At 42.4% G+C, this 18,829-nt stretch overlaps 1 protein-coding gene across 3 annotated transcripts in view; it reads left to right on the top strand.

The window, feature by feature from the left end:
• The window catches only part of LOC122557983 (interleukin-31 receptor subunit alpha-like), an 82,136-nt gene that overhangs the window by 9,336 nt on the left and 53,971 nt on the right, over positions 1 to 18,829 (top strand). For 2 of the 3 annotated variants that reach the window (XM_043706296.1, XM_043706287.1), the window contains exon 3: positions 1,075 to 1,231. In XM_043706296.1, the coding sequence (XP_043562231.1) occupies positions 1,075 to 1,231 (157 nt within the window). The remainder of the gene's footprint in view (positions 1 to 1,074; positions 1,232 to 18,829) is intronic. The other variant, XM_043706303.1, reaches the window with a different exon arrangement.

Genomic DNA, 18,829 nt, shown 5'->3' with positions numbered 1-18,829 from the left:
TCTCATTTGTTGGGAGATCATATTGGGAAAGCACAAACAGTCCATGATCTGCCAACCATTAAATATGTTTATATCTAGGTAGCCGATACATATTGCCAGTGCTTAATGCTCTGAGTAGGAGGGCTCAAATGGAAAACATAACCTTTATCTAATTCAAGTGAATAAAATGCCAATAGGTATTTTGTTTATTTTTTAAAAATGACTCACTATTGTAATTACTTTATTAAATATAGCATGAAAATCCTTTCGTCACTATGATGCTATATAAAGCATTTGACCCTGAGATGAACTTTGGACCATATACCAATGCCATTGCTAAGGCATTAATTTTCACCTCAGTAATTTTGTCTGATTCTGCCTCACCTTAGCTCATTTATTGCTTAAGTAATCATTAACGCTACTTTGATGTGATTATTCCAATGCACTCATGACCAGCCTCCCACACACTGCCCACCACAACCAAGAGTTCAACTAAAGTGCTGCTGCGCATATCCGAAGTCACGCTAAGTCTTGGTAACCAATCACAACTGTCGTAACTGATCTGCATGGGCTCCTGGTAAAGAAATGCTCCAATTTTTAAAATTCCCAACATTGTTTCCAAATTTCTCCATGGCCTCACCTCACCAGAATAACTGCACACCTCCAATTCTGGCCTGTTCAGTATCCCTGATTTTTAGTTGCACCATCAATTCAACCTGTTTTCAGCTGCCAAGGCCCAGGCTCTAAAATTTCCTTCCTAAATGTTTCTCACTCTCTCTGTTCTGCTTTAAGATATTCTTTAAAATCTATTCCTCTTTAGCTCATCTGTCTTGTATCTCCTTGTGTGGCTCAGTATCAAATTTTGTTTGTTAAAAGCCTTGAGATGGTTCACTGCATTAAAGGCAGTAAATAAATACAACTGTTGTTCTTTTAAAGTTTAGCGGGGAGCATTTTAAATGGGCACGCTGAAGCATTTTATAACAGCATCGCTCACTGTGAATTCCTGGTTTGCATATATTCATTGTTTTTGGGAGGTCTGTTCAGCACTCCTTTACAAACTTGAAGAATTGTGTGTAATGAAAATGAATTTCACAGAGCACTGTTACACAGCATGTGTTTATTCCTGGACATCAGATGGACCACATAACCTGCAATGCTACTACATAAAAGAAATTGAAAATGGCTTGAACTGCACATGGAACCATGGAAAACACCATACAAATACTACCACCTACACACTAAAAATATACAGGTAAGTTCATTTGATTTTACCTCAGAAGATACATTTTTATTTTCAATTGAGCTTAGTTATTTTGAGGTGAATTGAGTTACTTTGAGCAAACTAACATATTCTTAAGTAGGAAATTTGCAAATGCCGTGAATTTGAAATAAAGTAGTTGCGAGAAATGGCAATGTAAAGTGCATAGTTAGTGTTACATTCTTAAAATGTCTATGTGACAGCCTTCCTGCTGTGTACATTTACAGATCAATGGGAAAAGAAGCAGTACTAGATTTGATTTTGGGGAATGTTCAGTGAAGAGCATTTGGAAAATAGTAATCATTACATTTAGAACAGTTGTGGAAATGGAAGAAGGAAACTCAGATGTGAAAGTATGCAAACCAGAGGATGGTTAATTTCAGTGTGTTGAAAAGTGATCTGGCCTAGGCAGATTGGAAGGTAAACAGCAAAAAGTGAGCCCAAAGAGGATGTTTTCAGGTACAGGATAGACACAGGGAGGAAGAAGAATGATACCCCAAAGCCTAAGATCCGGGATGGCTAATTTATAGAGGTAAATGTGTCATGGAGAAAGAAGGCTTATAATAAGCACCAGATTTATATTTAAAAGGACCAAATACAAAAAATACAGGGTAAGCTGCAAAGGAATAAGAACAACAAAGGGAGTAGAGGGGACTCGACCAACAGAGAGCATTAAGGTGAAACCATAAAACTATTTTAGATATAGTAAAAAGGCAGTCAAAGGAAGGGTGCAGTCAATTAGAAACAACAAAGGAGAAATTCCTTTAGGTGGTATGGTGGCTCAGTGGTTAGCACTGCTGCCTCACAGTGCCCAGAGACTCAGGTTCAATTATACCCTTCGGTGACTGTGGGGAGTTTGCATGTTCTCCCTGTGTCCGTGTGGGTTTCCTCCCATAGTCCAAAGATGTGCAGGTTCTGGGACGATGCTACTCCTTTATGTTGTCCTTGGGTTTTTTTTCAGAGAGATCGTAAAAGACACAGACTCCGAAAAATTTAAGTTGAAGGGTTTTAGGGCCAATTTGATAATAGCTAACAGATCCTGCCTCAGGTAAAAGGCCTTTTAGTTTAAAGAAAACGTTTGTACAATGAAAGGGGAGTGGCCAATTTTCCCAGTGCATCTTTTCCCTGGTTTGGTTTGGTTTTAGCACAGTAGTATTAGTAACGCTGCTGGACTCAAAGAAGCAGGACCATGCAGATCCCTCTCTCTATGTTTGATTTTACCTTTTGTGCCAAGGGATGTTTATGAGGATTGTTGCAAGTATTTGGAACAGCATCATTAAGTTGGGATAATTTGTTGGGTTTTCGGATAGGTTAGATATTCTGTATTCTGTTCTCCTTTGTGTTTCATGCGGTAATCTTGTAAATAAGTTCTGTCTTGTTTAAAACTAAATGATTTGACCAGCTGCATCGCTCCTGGAATATCTGCATTACACCTGCTTAAAACAACTAGCAAAGTTAGGGTCTGAGCTACTTTTCTGAAATGTTTTGAGGGGGGGGTCTGGCCTGGTCCATAACAGTTCTACCAATGCTGCTGTAAATAAGAAGGTTGTGGAGAAATTGGATAAGATAAAATAAATGAATTGATTCAAGGAAAGCTAATGAAAGCAGTGGAAGTGTTCAGCCAGCTCAACACTGGTGGTGGGAGACATTTAGAATCAACAGTCCAGGACAAAATCACTTGGCATTTGGAAACATGTGGATTAATACATGAAAGCCAACCCAGAGTTGTTAACAGCATATTTCTACATGATGACTTAATTGAGGGCTTTGATAAAATAATGGAGCTGATTGGCGAAGGTATTCTGGTTGATGTGTATATGGGCTCTCAGAAGGCATTTAATAGAGCACCACAAAAATATCTTCTTATTAAAACTCTATGAAATGAAAGGCCCACGGTGCTTGTGTGGATAGAAACTTGACTAAGGGAAATGTAACAGGGAGAGGAGCTAACTGTTGTTTCTGAAACTGGAAAGAAATATGTAGTGGTGTTTCCAGAGATCAGTGTTGCGACCTGTCGGAGAAATTTGCCCAATAGGTTGGAGATCACAAAATACAGCTCGAAGTGAAATTGACAAAGTTTATTGCAAGCGATACCGCTGGAGGAGAGATTGACGAGGCTGACACAGAACTGACAGTCTGCACAGGTAGATCAGATTTCTCCTCCTAGAGCTGAGGATAAGTAACACTGCACAATGACACTGATTAAGAAATGGGAAACTACAATGTTTCTGGAAATGGAGTAATTTAGTTACAAGGATGCTAATTGGAAAACAGTTTAATCGGATGAATGCCCCATTCCTTCACACATGCAATATCCTGACAGTATCATGGTTCCATTCATCTTCACAGGTAGGTGTTAAACTCTTTTCTAAAGTGGTGAGATGCTTCCATTGACCTGTTCCTGGAGCATGTCCTTTGCTGGTGCCTTTCTGGCTGTCCTGCTCTTTGTGTGGCTTTGGTATTGCTGGGTTGTGAAACTGCCCTTAGAGCTTTGCCATATCTGTGGTGCTCTGTCATGTCCATGGGAGTTTACAGTTTATTCCTTTGTCTGCGTGCTGTCTGATCCAGCTTGTGAGCTGCTCGGGAATTCTGGGTGTTCTGGTACAATTTGGCCAATTTTGCTTTAGTGGGCCTATCGTGGGTTAGCAAATCTTTTCCTACACGACCACTACTCCTTTTTGATGTCAAATGATATGTTAATGGTAGGACAGACTCAAGGAGCTAAGTGGCCTGCCCCAGTTCTTCTGTTTCTGTTTAAAATAATTTGCAAAAAAAATCAGAATCACCACCATCAAAAAGAATTGATCCAGCAAGTCCAAATCATAGAACTACTGAAGTGTTACAACACAGAAGAAGGCTATTCAGCCCATTGTGTCATTGGCTATTCAGATAAGCATTACCTGGTGCCCATCTCCTGCTTTTGCCAGGACTATGGACAATCCACTTACCCTGCACATTATTTCAATCCAAATAAGCATCCAATACCTTCTTGAATTCTTCAATTGAGCATGCCTCCACTACTTTTCCAGTGCATTCCATCCCCTAACTATTCGCTGAGTGAAAACATCTTTGCAACTCACTTTAATCTATGCCCATTGTTCCTTGATGCTTTTAGAAGTAAGAACAACTTCTTCCTATCTACTCTGTCTAGATGTCTCCCTCATTTTGAAAACCATATCTCCTTTCAGCCTTTTGCTTTCCAAGGAGAACTGTGCAAACCTCTTCAATCTATCCTCACAACAGAAATTTCTGATCCCTGAACCATTTTTTGTCTACTGCTTCTGTACTCTCTCAATACATTCACATCTTTCCTTACAGTTGTCCACAACTGTACACAAAATGTCAGCTGAGCAAACAAATAGGGAGGTCTTGCTAAAACTACACCAGGACTAATCAAACCATGAAAATAAAACAATGAGCTGTAGACACTCCAGATTTGAAACACACAAAAACAGAAATTGCTGTCAAAACTCAGCAGGTCTGGCAGTATCTTTGGAGGGAAAATGATTCGAGTCCAGTGACCCATTGAAATGTTAACTCTGTTTTCCCACCACAGATGCTACAAGACTTGCTGAGTTTCTCCAGCAATTTCTGTTTTTGTACGTTACCTATCAAACCACATCCGGAATATTGTGAATAGGTTTGGTCCCCTTATCATAGAATTCCTATAGTGTGGAAACAGGCCATTTGACCCAACAAGTCCACACCAACTCTCCAGAGTATCCCAACCAGACCCACTCCCCGATCCTATTAGTCTACATTTCCCCTGACTAACTCTCCTAACCCACACACCCCAGGACACTATGGGCAATTTAGCATGGCCAATTCACCGGACCTGCATATCTTTGGACTGTGGGAGGAAACTAGAGCACCCGGAGGAAACCCATTCAGAGACCGGGAAAACGTGCAAACTCCACACAGGTAGTCGCCCAGAGCTGAAATCGAACCTGGCACCCTGGAGCTGTGAGGCAGCAGTGCTAACCACTGAGCCACTATGCCACCTATCTAAGCAAAAATGTAATAGTATTGGAGGTGGCCTCAAGAAGGATTACTAGGTTAATCCCTGGTGTAAAGACTTTTTCTGATAAGGAAGTGTTGAGCAGATAGGACCTGTACACATTTTAGAAAAATGAGAGGTAAACGTATGAAACCCTTAGGGGTCTTGAAAGGGTAGATGTGGAAAGGTTGTTTTCCCTTGTGGGAGAGTTGAGGACGAGATGGCATAATGTCAGAGTAAAGTGGAGCCCATTTAAGAGTCCAGGAGAAATTCTTTCTCTCATAGAATAGTGAATCTGTGGAATTCTTTACCACAGACGTCTGCCAAGTTTGGGTCATTAAGTATTCAAGGCTGAGATAGACAAGTTTTTAATTGGTAAGAGAATCAAGGGTTATAGGGAAAAGGTAGGAAGGTTGAGTCGAGGATTATCAGATCAGCTGCGATCTCATTGAATGTCAGAGAAGCCTCAATAGGTCGAATTGCCTTCTTCCACTCCTATGCCTTAATGTTTTATGCTCTTTCCTGGAGATTAGCATTTCCGTGGCAAGTGCTATTGCTATGGAAACTGTTGTTGCAGTCTATTTCCATTGCTGGGGAATGGTGGATCCCTGGAGCTGATGGCTGTTCTGTGCTCTGTGTGGGTGATGAGATCACAACTTCCTGATCAGCTACCTGCAACGAAAGATGAACCTTTTGTTGTTGTACATAGATCTCTGCAACTGTGGCGGTATACCTGGTCACTCACATTCACTGCGTATGATGGAGGTGACAATGCTCAACACAAGGTCCCAATTTCCTGCATGAGCTGACTTGTTCAGAATATTGAATGTCTGGTTGGCTTCCCAATGGGAGTGACATGGTAGTTTTATCATTGGGAAATTTGGCTATTGTTCTCTATGATTTTGTCATTTACATTCACTATGACTTCTGACTTCAATAATCGTTTTGCTATTGAAAAAGTATTTTGTGTAGAGTGTGACTGTTCTTGGACCACTTTCCATGCCTTCAGGATGTGTGTTTCTCCATTCAAGGATTGCCTTGCACTAACCTATGCTGGACTTACTTGGTTTCATTACGATCCCCTTGTTGAGTTTCATTGCCACCTCAGCCTTCACAGTTGATTGCGGGTAATGCAGAGATGATGAGTCGTGTTGAATTCCCCAATCTTTTATGGAATGGCTGAATTAGGGCTGGCAAGGGTAGCTCAGTGTTTAGCCTCACAGCACCAGGGACCCAGGTTCGATTCCAGCTTCAGGCGACTGCTCCGGTTTCCTCCCACATTTCAAAGGTTAGCTGAATTGGCAATGCTAAACTGTCCAGAGTGACAGGGCTGTGCATGCTAGCTGGAGTGGCCATGGGAAATGTAGGGTTAGGGGGATGAGGGGGATGCTGTTCAGAGGGTAGCTGAGGACTTGATGGGCTGAATGGTCTCTTTCTGCACTTTAGGGATTCTATGATTCACTCAAGGACAGAGGGCCATTGTTACTCACAATGATTGGAATACAGGACAGACTGAAATGTGTTTTCAGCTATTCTGTAATCTCACTGATCGTCTTTGACAATGGTGGAAGTGACAAGATACAGTTCAATGAAGAATTTGAGGGGCAGGGGTATGCCAGGGAGCAGCACCAGGCAATCATATATGTTGAACCTATTGAAGCTTCAAAACAGAACTACTTATGTGTCAAACAGCACAAGCAGCAAGTGACAGACAATTGCTAAGTGATTCAACAACCAGCGGATCAGATCTCATCTCTGCAATTCTGTCACATCCAGTCATGAATGGTGGTGGGACAATGAAACAACTCACAGCAAGAGGCTCTGCAAATATTCCCAACAGCAATAATGGGGGAGCCCAGCACTTCAGTGCAAAAGATAAGGCAGAAGCATTCTCAACAATCTTCAGTGAGAAGTGCCGAGTACACGATCCATCCAGGCCTCCTTCAGAGGTCACAGCATCAGAGATAACAATCTTCAGTGAATTTGATTCACTTCATGTGATATCAAGAATTGGTTGAAAGCAACGAATACTGGAAAGGTTATGGGCCCTGAAACCATTCAGGCAATAGTACTGAAGGCTTGTGCTCTAAAATCTGCTGCTCCCCCAGCCAAGCTCTTCCAGTAAACTTACAACACAGGCATCCACCCGACAATGAAGAAAATTTCCCAAGTATGTCCTGTATACAAGCAGGACAAATCCAATCCAGCCAACCTTATCAGATTACTCTCAATCATTAATAAAGTGATGTAAGGGGTCATCAACAGTGCTATCAACCATTCCAAGATAGTGGTGGAGTAGGACTCCTCAGCCAGGGCTCATCCACTCCATCCATTTCTCTTTCTTGTTCCTTTTTCTTTCTCTTTTGTGTGTTACTTACCCTTATTTCTTCTTGACGATGTCCTGAACACCCAGTCTCAGCACAGGCTTGGACACCTGGCCTCAGCACAGACCTGGTGTGGCAGCCTCTCGGTGGCCCTGTGTAACAGTCTCGTGGCCCAGTGTGGCAGTCCCTCAGTGGCCTAGTGTAACAGTCTCTCGGTGGCCCAGTGTAACAGTCTCCTGGCCCAGCGTGGCAGTCTCTCGGTGGCCCAGTGTAACAGTCTCCTAGCCCAGCGTGGCAGTCTCTCGGTGGCCCAATGTAACAGTCTCCTGGCCCGGCGTGGCAGTCTCTCGGTGGCCCAGTGTAACAGTCTCCTAGCCCAGTGTGACAGTCTCCTAGCCCAGCGTGGCAGTCTCTCGATGGCCCAGTGTAACAGTCTCGCGGCCCAGTGTAACAGTCTCCTGGCCCGGCGTGGCAGTCTCTCGGTGGCCCAGTGTAACAGTCTCCTAGCCCAGCGTGGCAGTCTCTCGGTGGCCCAGTGTAACAGTCTCCTGGCCCGGCGTGGCAGTCTCTCGGTGGCCCAGTATAACAGTCTCCCGGCCCGGCGTGGCAGTCTCTCAGTAGCCCTGTGTAACAGTGTCCCGGCCCAGTGTGACAGTCTCCTGGCCCGGCGTGGCAGTCTCTCAGTAGCACAGTGTGACAGTCTACTGGCCCGACATGGCAGTCTCTCGGTGGCCCAGTATTGCAGTCTTCTGGCCAGTGTGGTGTTCCTTTGGTGGCATGGCACAGTGTTCTCTCAATGGCCTGGAATAGCAGTCTTTGGCCCAACACAGCCTAAGCATGGACTTAAGATGGTGCCAGAGTGATGTCTCAGCCTTGTGGTGAAGCCTGGTTCAGTTTGGAGTCAAGGCCCAGTGCAGACAAGAGGCTAGGTGCTGGTATGGACTGGGTTGGAAGGACTGTCATTCAGATCTTCATATTTCTTTATTTTTCCAAATTATACTTATGATACGTAATGCTGGATTTTTTATTTTTTGATTAGATTAGATTAGATTAGATTAGATTAGATTTAATTTTTAGATTACATTACAGTGTGGAAACAGGCCCTTCGGCCCAACAAGTCCACACCGACCCGCCAAAGCGCAACCCACCCATACCCCTACATTTACCCCTTACCTAACACAACGGGCAATTTAGCATGGCCAATTCACCTGACCTACTGTGTGGAAACAGGCACTTCGGCCCAACTAGTCCACACCGACCCTCCGAAGAGTAACCCACCCAGACCCATTTCCCTCTGACTAATGTACCAAACATTATGGGCAAGTTAGAATGACCAATTCACCTGAACTGCTCATCTTTGGACTGTGGGAGGAAACTGGAGCACCCAGAGGAAACCCACACAGACACAGGGAGAAAGTGCAAACTCCACACAGACAGTTGCCCGAGGTTGGAATCAAACCTGGGACCCTGGTGCTGTGAGGCAGCAGTTCATCAAGTTGAAGATAACTCAAATATAAACGTGTACATATATGATTTTCTGAACTCAAGTAGATACCTTAGTTTATCTGGGTGCGTACCTGCTTGAACTCCGAGATTTCCTAGATGAGCTATTTCTTCCAGGTGGAATGCTAGACTTCTTTTCTTTCTTCTTCCCAGAATCTCCATCTCCATCTTTGCTTTCTTCTTTTGCTTTGCTGTCACTTTCTGTTGTCTTTTCTCTTGATGGGGAGCAGTTTTCTTTAATTTTCTAACCTTTCTTCTCTAAACATTTGTATGTAAAAATCTGAACCTCTGTATCTATGTAGCTAAATTGGCGCCGAAAGTGGTGACTTGTAAATTTTTCACTGTATTCATTTAAGTACATGTGACAACAAAGCTAATTCTAATTCTAATTCTATTTACTCAGCAGTTGTCAAGAAACATCTTGCCAAATTTCTCACACTGTTCTCCCACATTTCTCACCCTGGCTCACATCTTTTGGATTTTATGAGATTATGCCAATTTTAACTGCCGAGTTGTTGACTTCCAAAGTACTGTATGTTGACCTGTTGTTTTCCCATTAAATCTGGAATCTTCCACACTGTGTCTTAGCATCCTGAATTCCTTTCTTGGTGAAGGCCACTGTCAGCAGCATGTTAGCAATATACATCTGTTTACCTTACTTGTAGGTCATGTCCAGATGATATTTTTGCAAATTTAGTGGCATAATTTGCAAACACACTACACAAATAGAAACTGTTTGAGGAAGATACTTTGATGTGGCATGTGGTCAGATTTTATTGCTACTTTGTCTCTTTCAAACAGGGGTAATTGTTTAAAATACTCCCAGACAAATACGAGAGCACCTTTTCAGTTTTCCAGGTATTTTCACTGCGACCCTGTTCCCTGTCCGGTCTGTGGCAGTTGTTACTTTCTTGGTCACTCACTTCTTTGTCACCTCTTCTACCTTGTCATTCAGGCTGGTTTTGAGGCAGCTGATGCTAATTTGATCTCATACATGTACCGATTTCCAGATGATATTCCCCAGGAGACATCTAGGACCTGTAATAATGTTTCTGATGGCTTATTGGATCTGTTTGGCAATCAATGTGTTTGTGGCCTGTGAAATGCTGCAAATCTCCTCTGGCATATTTGGAGTTACTGATCTAAGCTTTGATTTGCTTCAACTGAGATGAGTGCATTTTGCTTCATGTCTACTGCCTGGAACGGCAGATCTTCATTCTTCCCATTGCTTTTGGCTCTCTGTTTAAGTTTTCCTCTTGGGATGAGTATCATTCCATCCCTAAACCTCACCCTTACCTTTGAGGGCCTCATTCATGGATCACCGTCTCGAGCCACTTTTCACAAAGGTGTGAAACACTTCATATTTTGTGAAGCACTGGTGTTTATCTGACACTTGCCAATCAAGTTCTGTTCTCCTACTGCAGTCGTCACTCTGTTTATCACCTTTAGATCTGACATTGCCAGCCTGTTGTCTGATGTGAAGTGATTGTTATAATCATTTGGTGACATCTCTTTGCAAGCTTGCTTTGCTTCTTTCCAGCTAACTTGTGGACAAAGTGATTCACCTTCTTGCATTTGCAGCAATGCTTTCCCTATGCCTGACATAATTTTTTTTTGTGTGATGTCCTCAGCACCATTTGCAGCCTATATCTCTGACCCTGATCATTCTGCTGGCTTTTCTGCAACTATTTATTGCTTTTTCCCAGTCTGTTATTTTCAGTGGCTTGGGATATTTCTCAGCATAAACCTTGTTTATTGTCTCGTTAATATACCACAGTTGATTTTAGACAATCTCAGATCTTTTGTGCATGTTGATAGCTCGCTTGGAAAAAGGTTTCTGCTCTCTCAACAAACTTGCTCTTGCAGCAGGATCCCTTCAGCTTAGGGACAATCATATCAATGATGAGGCCACCTTTCAGTTCTCCTAAATCTCAGGAACCAGGAAGATATATCAGTGCAGTCACGTTCAGATCAATAGTCTCCCCTGAGCTCAGATGTTGAACAAATATCATTGACAGATAATATTAATGTGGGGTTTAAAATGTGTGGATAAGGCTTTCAATGTTTCTGCCGTTGAGCCTTTCTGCTCCTCAGTGAGACCTAGACAGTAACATAGTTTGTAACAACTTTTCGTGAGCACAGATAGCTGGGTTGGAACTCCTACATCCTCAAACTTACTTATTAATTCTGTAACTATTTCATGCTTTTGCTGCTGAGAGTGCACAAAGCCCACAACTCTGTCTTATATCTCCTTTAATTTCCACAGAAGCCCGGAGTGAAAAATGCACAGCTATTTCGATTCACTCAGTAATTTAAAGTTGCAGTCTTTTTTTATAACTTATTTCTTTAATTAGCTGGCTCTCTTAATAGCTCTGAAAATCCGCACACTTTTAGCTCTGCATCCTGATACCATGTTCCAAATGATATGTGTTTAATAGTTATCACAAATTACACACATAACCACTTCATGCAGATGTAGCGATCACATGACGATGCGCAAGTCACCCAATATTTTGAGGATACAACTGCACTTCTCCAATAAATTATCTTGAACTTCAAAACCACCATGTTTTCCACTGCCGTGCAAGAGAACAAATGAACAAACATTCTCCGTGATACAATGTTCAAGCGTTTAACTGAACTTGGTTTAGTCACAGTGCATATACCTTGTCATCACATGAATCTCTCTCTTTTACTCTCTCTCCTCTGTTCAAACACTTTTTCTTTGCAGGAACTGAGGGCCTGGAGACTGAGATATATGTGGTTTTATGCTCTGAGCTTTTTGTGACGGAGGTACCCACAAGTACTGCAGTGGGCACAAGACAGGATGATGGTTTGTCATGAGCTGACATCCTGAAATATGAAGGCTTCTTTAGGAACTGATAGGGTGAGGCTTTTTTTTTCCCAGCCATGAGGGCTAGCAGACCTGTTGAATAATTGTTCTTGGTAAGCAGGAAAGCCAATCACTAATCAAGGATTGGAAATCACTGAAGTTAATGTGAAAACAATATTAGAATAAATAAAGACACTAAAGTCTAACTAGGGCCTGATAGTCCACTCTCAGGTTTTGAACCAAATAGGTCAGGGAAAATGCAGTAATTTAGCATGAACCTTCTAAACCTCTCTTGATTTAGGAATTGACTTATGGTCTCAGACAGGACTAGGAGCCAGTGAGAACTGCAGATCCTGGAGATCAGAGTTGAGAGTATGATGCTGGAAAAGCACAGCAGGTCAGGCAGCATGTGCGAAGCAGGAAATTCCACATTTCGGGCTGGAGCCCTTCATCAGGAAAGAGCCCTTCCTGATGAAGGGCTCTGGCCCGAAACGTCGATTTTCCTGCTTCTCGGTTGCCACCTGACCCGCTGTGCTTTTCCAGCACACATTCTCAATTCCGAGACAGGACTGTCTATCATGGCCCAAAATCTGGGGTTTAGTCTCTTGGGGTCCTGTCATGCTCTATCAGGGTTTGGACAACTTCACTCACGTCAGCAGACTGGGGGCCCAGGGAACAAGCAGCACCACAGCCTATGGTTTCTGCCCTCACCCTGCCTTCTGAATCGGGAAAGTTGAAAATGTAGCTCCATTGTTTGAGAATGGTGAGATTGAAAAGCCAGGAATTTACATTCCTATTAGTTCAATATCCATTGTGAGGAGGTTACTGGTATTTATAATATAGAACAAAGTGACTGAGCATTTAGAAAAAAAGAATGAACTGATTAGAGAAAACCAACAGGGTTTTGTAAAAGGGTAGGTCATCTACTGTAGATCCAGTTGAAGTTTTGAGAAGGAACTAAAGCAGTAGCAAAACCAAAAATGCCAATTTGTCTGTGGATGAAATCTATATGTACTTCCAAAAAGTACTCTTATAATGTCCACATGTGAGACTCTTAAAAGTAAAACTCATGGAATTGAGAGCACATTGTTGACCTAGTTCAGAGTCTGGTTATACAATAGAACAGAGGGTAGAATAATGTGTGTGTATTCAAATTTGACAAAGTGTTTGATGGTATCTCGCAGTGTTGTGGGCTTGACTTATCACGATATTAAAAATTCAGATATTGCAGTGAAGAACTATACATTAAAATTCGGTAAAGGTAGCATAGTAAATAGTGTAGATGCGAGCAGAAAATTACAAAAAGTGAGAATGAGACTTTACATGAACATACAAAAATGTGACAGATGGATTTCACTGGAGTTTAGTGTGAGATCATCCATTTTAGATCAGCAAAGGATGGGACTGAGTATTGTTTAAATGATCAAAAGCTAGGAAGAATGGAGATCCAAAAAGTTTCAGAGTACATTTATCTAGATCAGAAAAATAAAATGCGCACGTACAATAACTAGGCAAAAGGGTAATGTAAGCATTTGTCTCTATAGAGCCAGAATATTAAGAGGAGAGTTTTGCTGCAGCTATAGAAAACCCTGATTATTCCACATCTAAAGTAAGGCTTGCTGTTTTAGCTGCTGCATCTTAGAAAGGACAGATTTAAAAATCACACAACACCAGTTAATAGTCCAACAGGTTTATTTGGAAGCACCAGCTTTCAGAGTACTGCTCGTTCATCAGGTAGCTACTTGGGCAGGATCATAGGACACAGAATTTATAGCAAAAAAAATAATGTCATACACTGATGGTATATATTGAACAAACCTAGATTGCTGTTAAGTCTTACAGCAATCTAGGTTTATTCAATAAATTCCATCAGTTGTATGACACTGTGATCTTTTGCTATAAATTTTGTGTCCTATGATCCTGCCCCAATAGCTACCTGATGAAGGAGCAGCACTCCGAAAGCTAGTGCTTCCAAATAAACCTGTTGGACTATAACCTGGTGTTGTGTGACTTTTAACTTTGTCCACCCCAGTCCAACACCGGCACCACTGCATAAAGGGCATATTAGCCTTCGAAAGGAATTCAACATAGATTCACCAGTAAGTTACCAGGTTTTCAAAGGGTTAAATTATGTGGTGGAGTTTCATAAGGTCAGGTTCTACGGCCTGCAGTGTAGGAGGGGATTTTATATAGGCTTTCAGGATTTTGAGAAGAATTGATAAAGTCAACTTTTTCACACAGAGGGTGGTAAGTGTATGGAATGAGCTGCCAGAGGAAGTGGTGGAGGTTAGTACAATTGCAACATTTAAAAGGCATCTGGATGAGTATATGAATAGGAAGGGTTTGGAGGGACATGGGCCGGGTGCTGGCAGGTAGGACTAGATTAGGTCGGAATACCTGGTCGGCATGGACGAATTGGACTGAAGGGCCTGTTTCCGTGCTTTACATCTCTATGACTCTAGTAGGACTCTAAACATTTTCTGCCGATGAAGGAGTTTATGAGCATGAATTCATAACTTTAAAATCAGAACTAATTTATTGAAGAGAAAAATGAAGAAACATGATTTCACACAAAGAGTAGTAGAATGATTAAACTATCACCCACAATCTATCTCAGCCACAGATAAATGAGTGCTTTTCTGGCTGGCAGTCAGTGACTAGTGGTGTGCCTCAGGGATCAGTGTTGGAACCGCAATTATTCACAATTTACATAAATGATTTGGAGTTGGGGACCACGTGTAGTGTATCAAAGTTTGTGGGTGACACTAAGATGAGTGATAGAGTAAGGTGTACAGAGAACTCTGATAGTTTGCAGAGAGATATAGATAGTTTAAATGAGTGGGCAAAGGTCTGGCAGATGGAGTACAACATTAATAAATGTCAAATCATCCATTTTGTTGGGAATAACCATAAAGATTTGCAGCATGCCACTGTGCAGAGGGCCCTGGGTGTCCTTTGCATGAATCACAGATGTTTAGATTGTAGGTGCAGCAGGTAATAAAGAAGGCAAATGGAATTTTGTCCTTTATTACTAGAGCGATGGGGTTTAAAAGCAGAGAGGTTATGTTACAGCTGTATAGGATGATGGTGAAGTCACATCTGGGATACTATGTGCAGTTTTGGTCTCCTTACTTGAGAAAGGATGTACTGGCATTGGATGGAATGCAGAGGAGGTTCACTAGGTTGATTCCAGAGTTGAGGGGATTGGCTTATGAAGAGAGACTGAGTAGATTGGGATTATATTCATTGGAATTTAGAAGAATGAGGACACATCCTGTAGAAATATAAAAAGATTAAGGGAACAGATAAGATAGAAGCAGGGAGAATGTTTCCACTGGTGGCTGAAACTAGGACAAGAGGGCATGGCCTCAAAATTAGGGGGTGCAGATTTAGAACTGAATTGAGGAGGAAATTCTTCAACCAGAGGGTTTTGAATCTGTGGAATTCCCTGCCCAGTGAAGTAGTTGAGGCTTGCTCATTAAATGTTTTTAAAGTTAAGATAGATAATTTTTTGAACAGGAATGGAAATAAGGGATATGGTGAGAGGGCAGGTAAGTGGAGCAAAGGCCATGAAAAGATTAGCCATGATCTTATTGAATGGTGGAGTGGGCTTGAGGGGCCAGATGACCTAATCCTGCTCCTGGTTCTTATGTTCTTATCTTCACAGGTATTCCCTTTCTCTTAATTCTTTCATGAGATTTGGGGGTCATGGGCAAGGTCAACATTTGTTGCCCATCCTTAATTTCCCCTGAACTGAGTGGCTAGCCAGCCCACCTTGGTTCTGTGCGTTTGCTGCTGATTAATGACCTAACTTGCTTCATTTGGCAGCTCCCAAATTCTCCTCTTCTCCTCTGAGAAACTAGATGGTGCCAATTCCCAGCATGAGATTCAAAGCTTTTACCTTTGTAGCCACTTTAAGCTCTGGGCTTTCCTCTAATTCGGTCTTCCTGCACACTCGATGGACACTATGCTTCTCAACCCTTCATCCAGGCATCAAGAAAAGACCAGCCTCACCCATTCTCAGACCAATTCATGTCCCACTTTAACCCTTCAGGACTTGACATTGGAGCTCAGGGACACCTATGATATGTATGCTTCTGCCAGGTCACTTTATGAACAGCGACTTATGCACAAGATGCATCTTAAAGTTCTTAGCTTCATTTGTTAGCATTCATTCACTTTGAGCTTACTTCGAGGCTGCTGACTGCTAGCCTCCATGGCTTGTATTGCTTTCTCATGGACAAGCTCCTCTGTGTCTTGTATTGTTCTTTGGCACAAAGGAAGAGGAAGGCAGTTTGTCACAGTTCAGAATACTGGACAGTGAAGCAAGTGGACATGTCACTGTATTGCACTGTGCCAACAGTTTGCATGCAAACATACTGCATGGGCTTCAACCAAATGGCCATCTGAAAGTCAAAGGAGGGTTATGTGGGGTCAAAGTGGACTATGGTCAGTCAAGGGTACCATCCCAATCAGTCAACTGACTCATCTGACTATAGTTGGTCAGATTCATGAATACAACCAGAATCTGGGCATCTGTATCTTTCGGATCCATGGATTCAGCCATTATAGGATCTGAAGGTCCAGCGTAATCAGTTTGGGGATTTCGGGCTCATCAGTCAAGGTGCTGTAGTGTCATTAGTCCAGGAGCCGGGCAATGCTCAACTGGGGCTATCCTCGCAAGTCAGTCCAGACAGGGGCCACAAATGCTGCATGAGATTGGGAATTAATATTCAGGTGTCTGTGAAGTCCTGGGGAAAGTGAGAAGTTTGGAGGTGCCTTCCTTGGACTTGGGCATTTAGGAAATGATATCAGTGAAAGGCAAAAATTCAAGATAGAAGGGCATAGTCTCTCAGAGGGGACGGGGAGCTCCTCGGGTTAAAGCCGTGTGTATTTCACAATAATCACACTCTCAAGAGGTGACTGAGTAAGGCAGCAGAGGAATGGTAATTAGTAAAACCATAGGCTTGAGATGGAAATTGGAGATGTCTAGGTTTTATAAAGGAGTTGAATGAAAACACGGTAGGGGAGACTGAAAGGTCATTGAGGATACTGGGTCAGCAGGACAAAAGGAAACAAAAGGGATCATCCAGTACCTCAGGCAAATCCTGAAGGTACTCATAAGGAGACAAAATTGAAACTTTATTATTTTTGATCAAATTGATGACAGGCATGCAGTGTGGGAGATATAAATTGGCATTTTCCTGTTTGGGGCAGAGTAAAATGTTTTGAATTTGAGACCGCCAGGGGTAGTTGCATTTATCATGCATCCACTAATGCCACCCATCTGACAACAAATTGCACTGTCTCAGCAAGTTATTCATTATTGCAAAATATAGCCTCAAGCAGTCTTAACCATTACATTGTTCCCACTAATTGACTCCTCATCAGGTCAGCTAAGCAACTGTAATCAGATGCTAACTTAAATGTGTCACCTGGACTTAGTATTTCAGAAATACATTTACCAGCTAACACCGGAAAATAACACTTCAGAGCCACCACATTCTCACACTAAACTGTAAGTATGCATGGACATAGTTTGTAATGTTTACGGGCGCTATTCTTTGGACGTGTAGGTGTTATCATGGTGGTTTACTGCCAGAATTTCTCTCTGCAAATGTAGCATGAATACTTTGTCTGTAAAATGTATGTTTGGGTAAGGATTACATATCTTATCATGTCTTATTGAGGTATGAGATTGACCTTCTGACAAAGCCATCACGCCACTGTGTCAGGGCACAGCCGTTAGGGCAGGACCTGGATTGCAACGTCTTAAATGTTATGTGGCCCGGGGTTTACCTGTGGCACCCACAGCATGAATGCAGCAGTGGTGGGCAGTTCTACCTTGCCAGCCAGGCAGCTCCACGATGTAGGCATCAAGGTCAGTGCCGTAATTGATGAGATAAAGCGCCAAGGATTGCACGATTAAACTGCTGTGAGGCAAATTCAGCCCAAAGTTAGGGTTTTGGGTCAACTTTTCAGGACAGATAATGGCTAATGAGGTAGCACTGCAGGAAATTCAGGTTGAAAACATAAATGCTGGAGATCACAGTGGTTCACGTTCCCTTGTAGATCCCAGCTACCAGGCTTTAGATCGCTCCTCAGTTTATCCACTGAGTTAAATTTCAAGAATTTAACACATTGAAGAGGTTCAGGGCACAGTTATTCACTCCGTGATGCTTTGCATGGTTTGAAAGCTGTACACAACAAATTAACTTCATCTGGGTTGAAACTGGTTGCATTCATGGTGGGTCAGTTCCTGTGTGCTGGAACAAATATTGAAAGATCTACCATTGGTTCCTTCATTCACAAGACAGCAGCTTTTTTTGCTTCTGCAGAGAGGAATACTGAGAAATGCTATGAGTTCATGTCGTTCACTTGTCCTATTTCTGGTAATGCCATGTGAAGGTTTTCACAAAGCATTCACCACAAAAAGGAGAAATAACTTCTAATCTTTGACCATTCACAGAAGGCACACCATCTCAGCATAAAAAGCTTCCAACAGCTGCATTCCCGATGGCCTTAACTGTTTCAGTTCTTCCAGACTCTTAATTTATGTAATTGTCATTCCCCTTCCTCTTCCAACTTGGGAACGATGTACAAATTGTTATTGTCAGTTTTGCATCTCTGACTTTGACAATTACTTAGAGTCATAGAGTCATAGAGATGTACAGCATGAAAACAGACCCTTCCGTCCAACCGTCCATGCCGACTAGATATCCCAACCCAATCTAGTCCCACCTGCCAGCACCCGGCCCATATCCCTCCAAACTCTTCCTATTCATACACCCAATCCAAATGCCTCTTAAATGTTGCAATTGTATCAGCCTCCACCACTTCCTCTGGCAGCTCATTCCATACACATACCAACCTCTGCGTGAAAAAGTTGCCCCTTAGGTCTCTTTTATATCTTTCCCCTCTCACCCTAAACCTGT

This window comes from Chiloscyllium plagiosum, chromosome 2, assembly GCF_004010195.1.
Source record: "Chiloscyllium plagiosum isolate BGI_BamShark_2017 chromosome 2, ASM401019v2, whole genome shotgun sequence".
In the NCBI taxonomy this organism is placed as follows: Eukaryota; Metazoa; Chordata; class Chondrichthyes; order Orectolobiformes; family Hemiscylliidae; genus Chiloscyllium; species Chiloscyllium plagiosum.
This window is presented reverse-complemented; position numbering and strand designations above follow the sequence as displayed.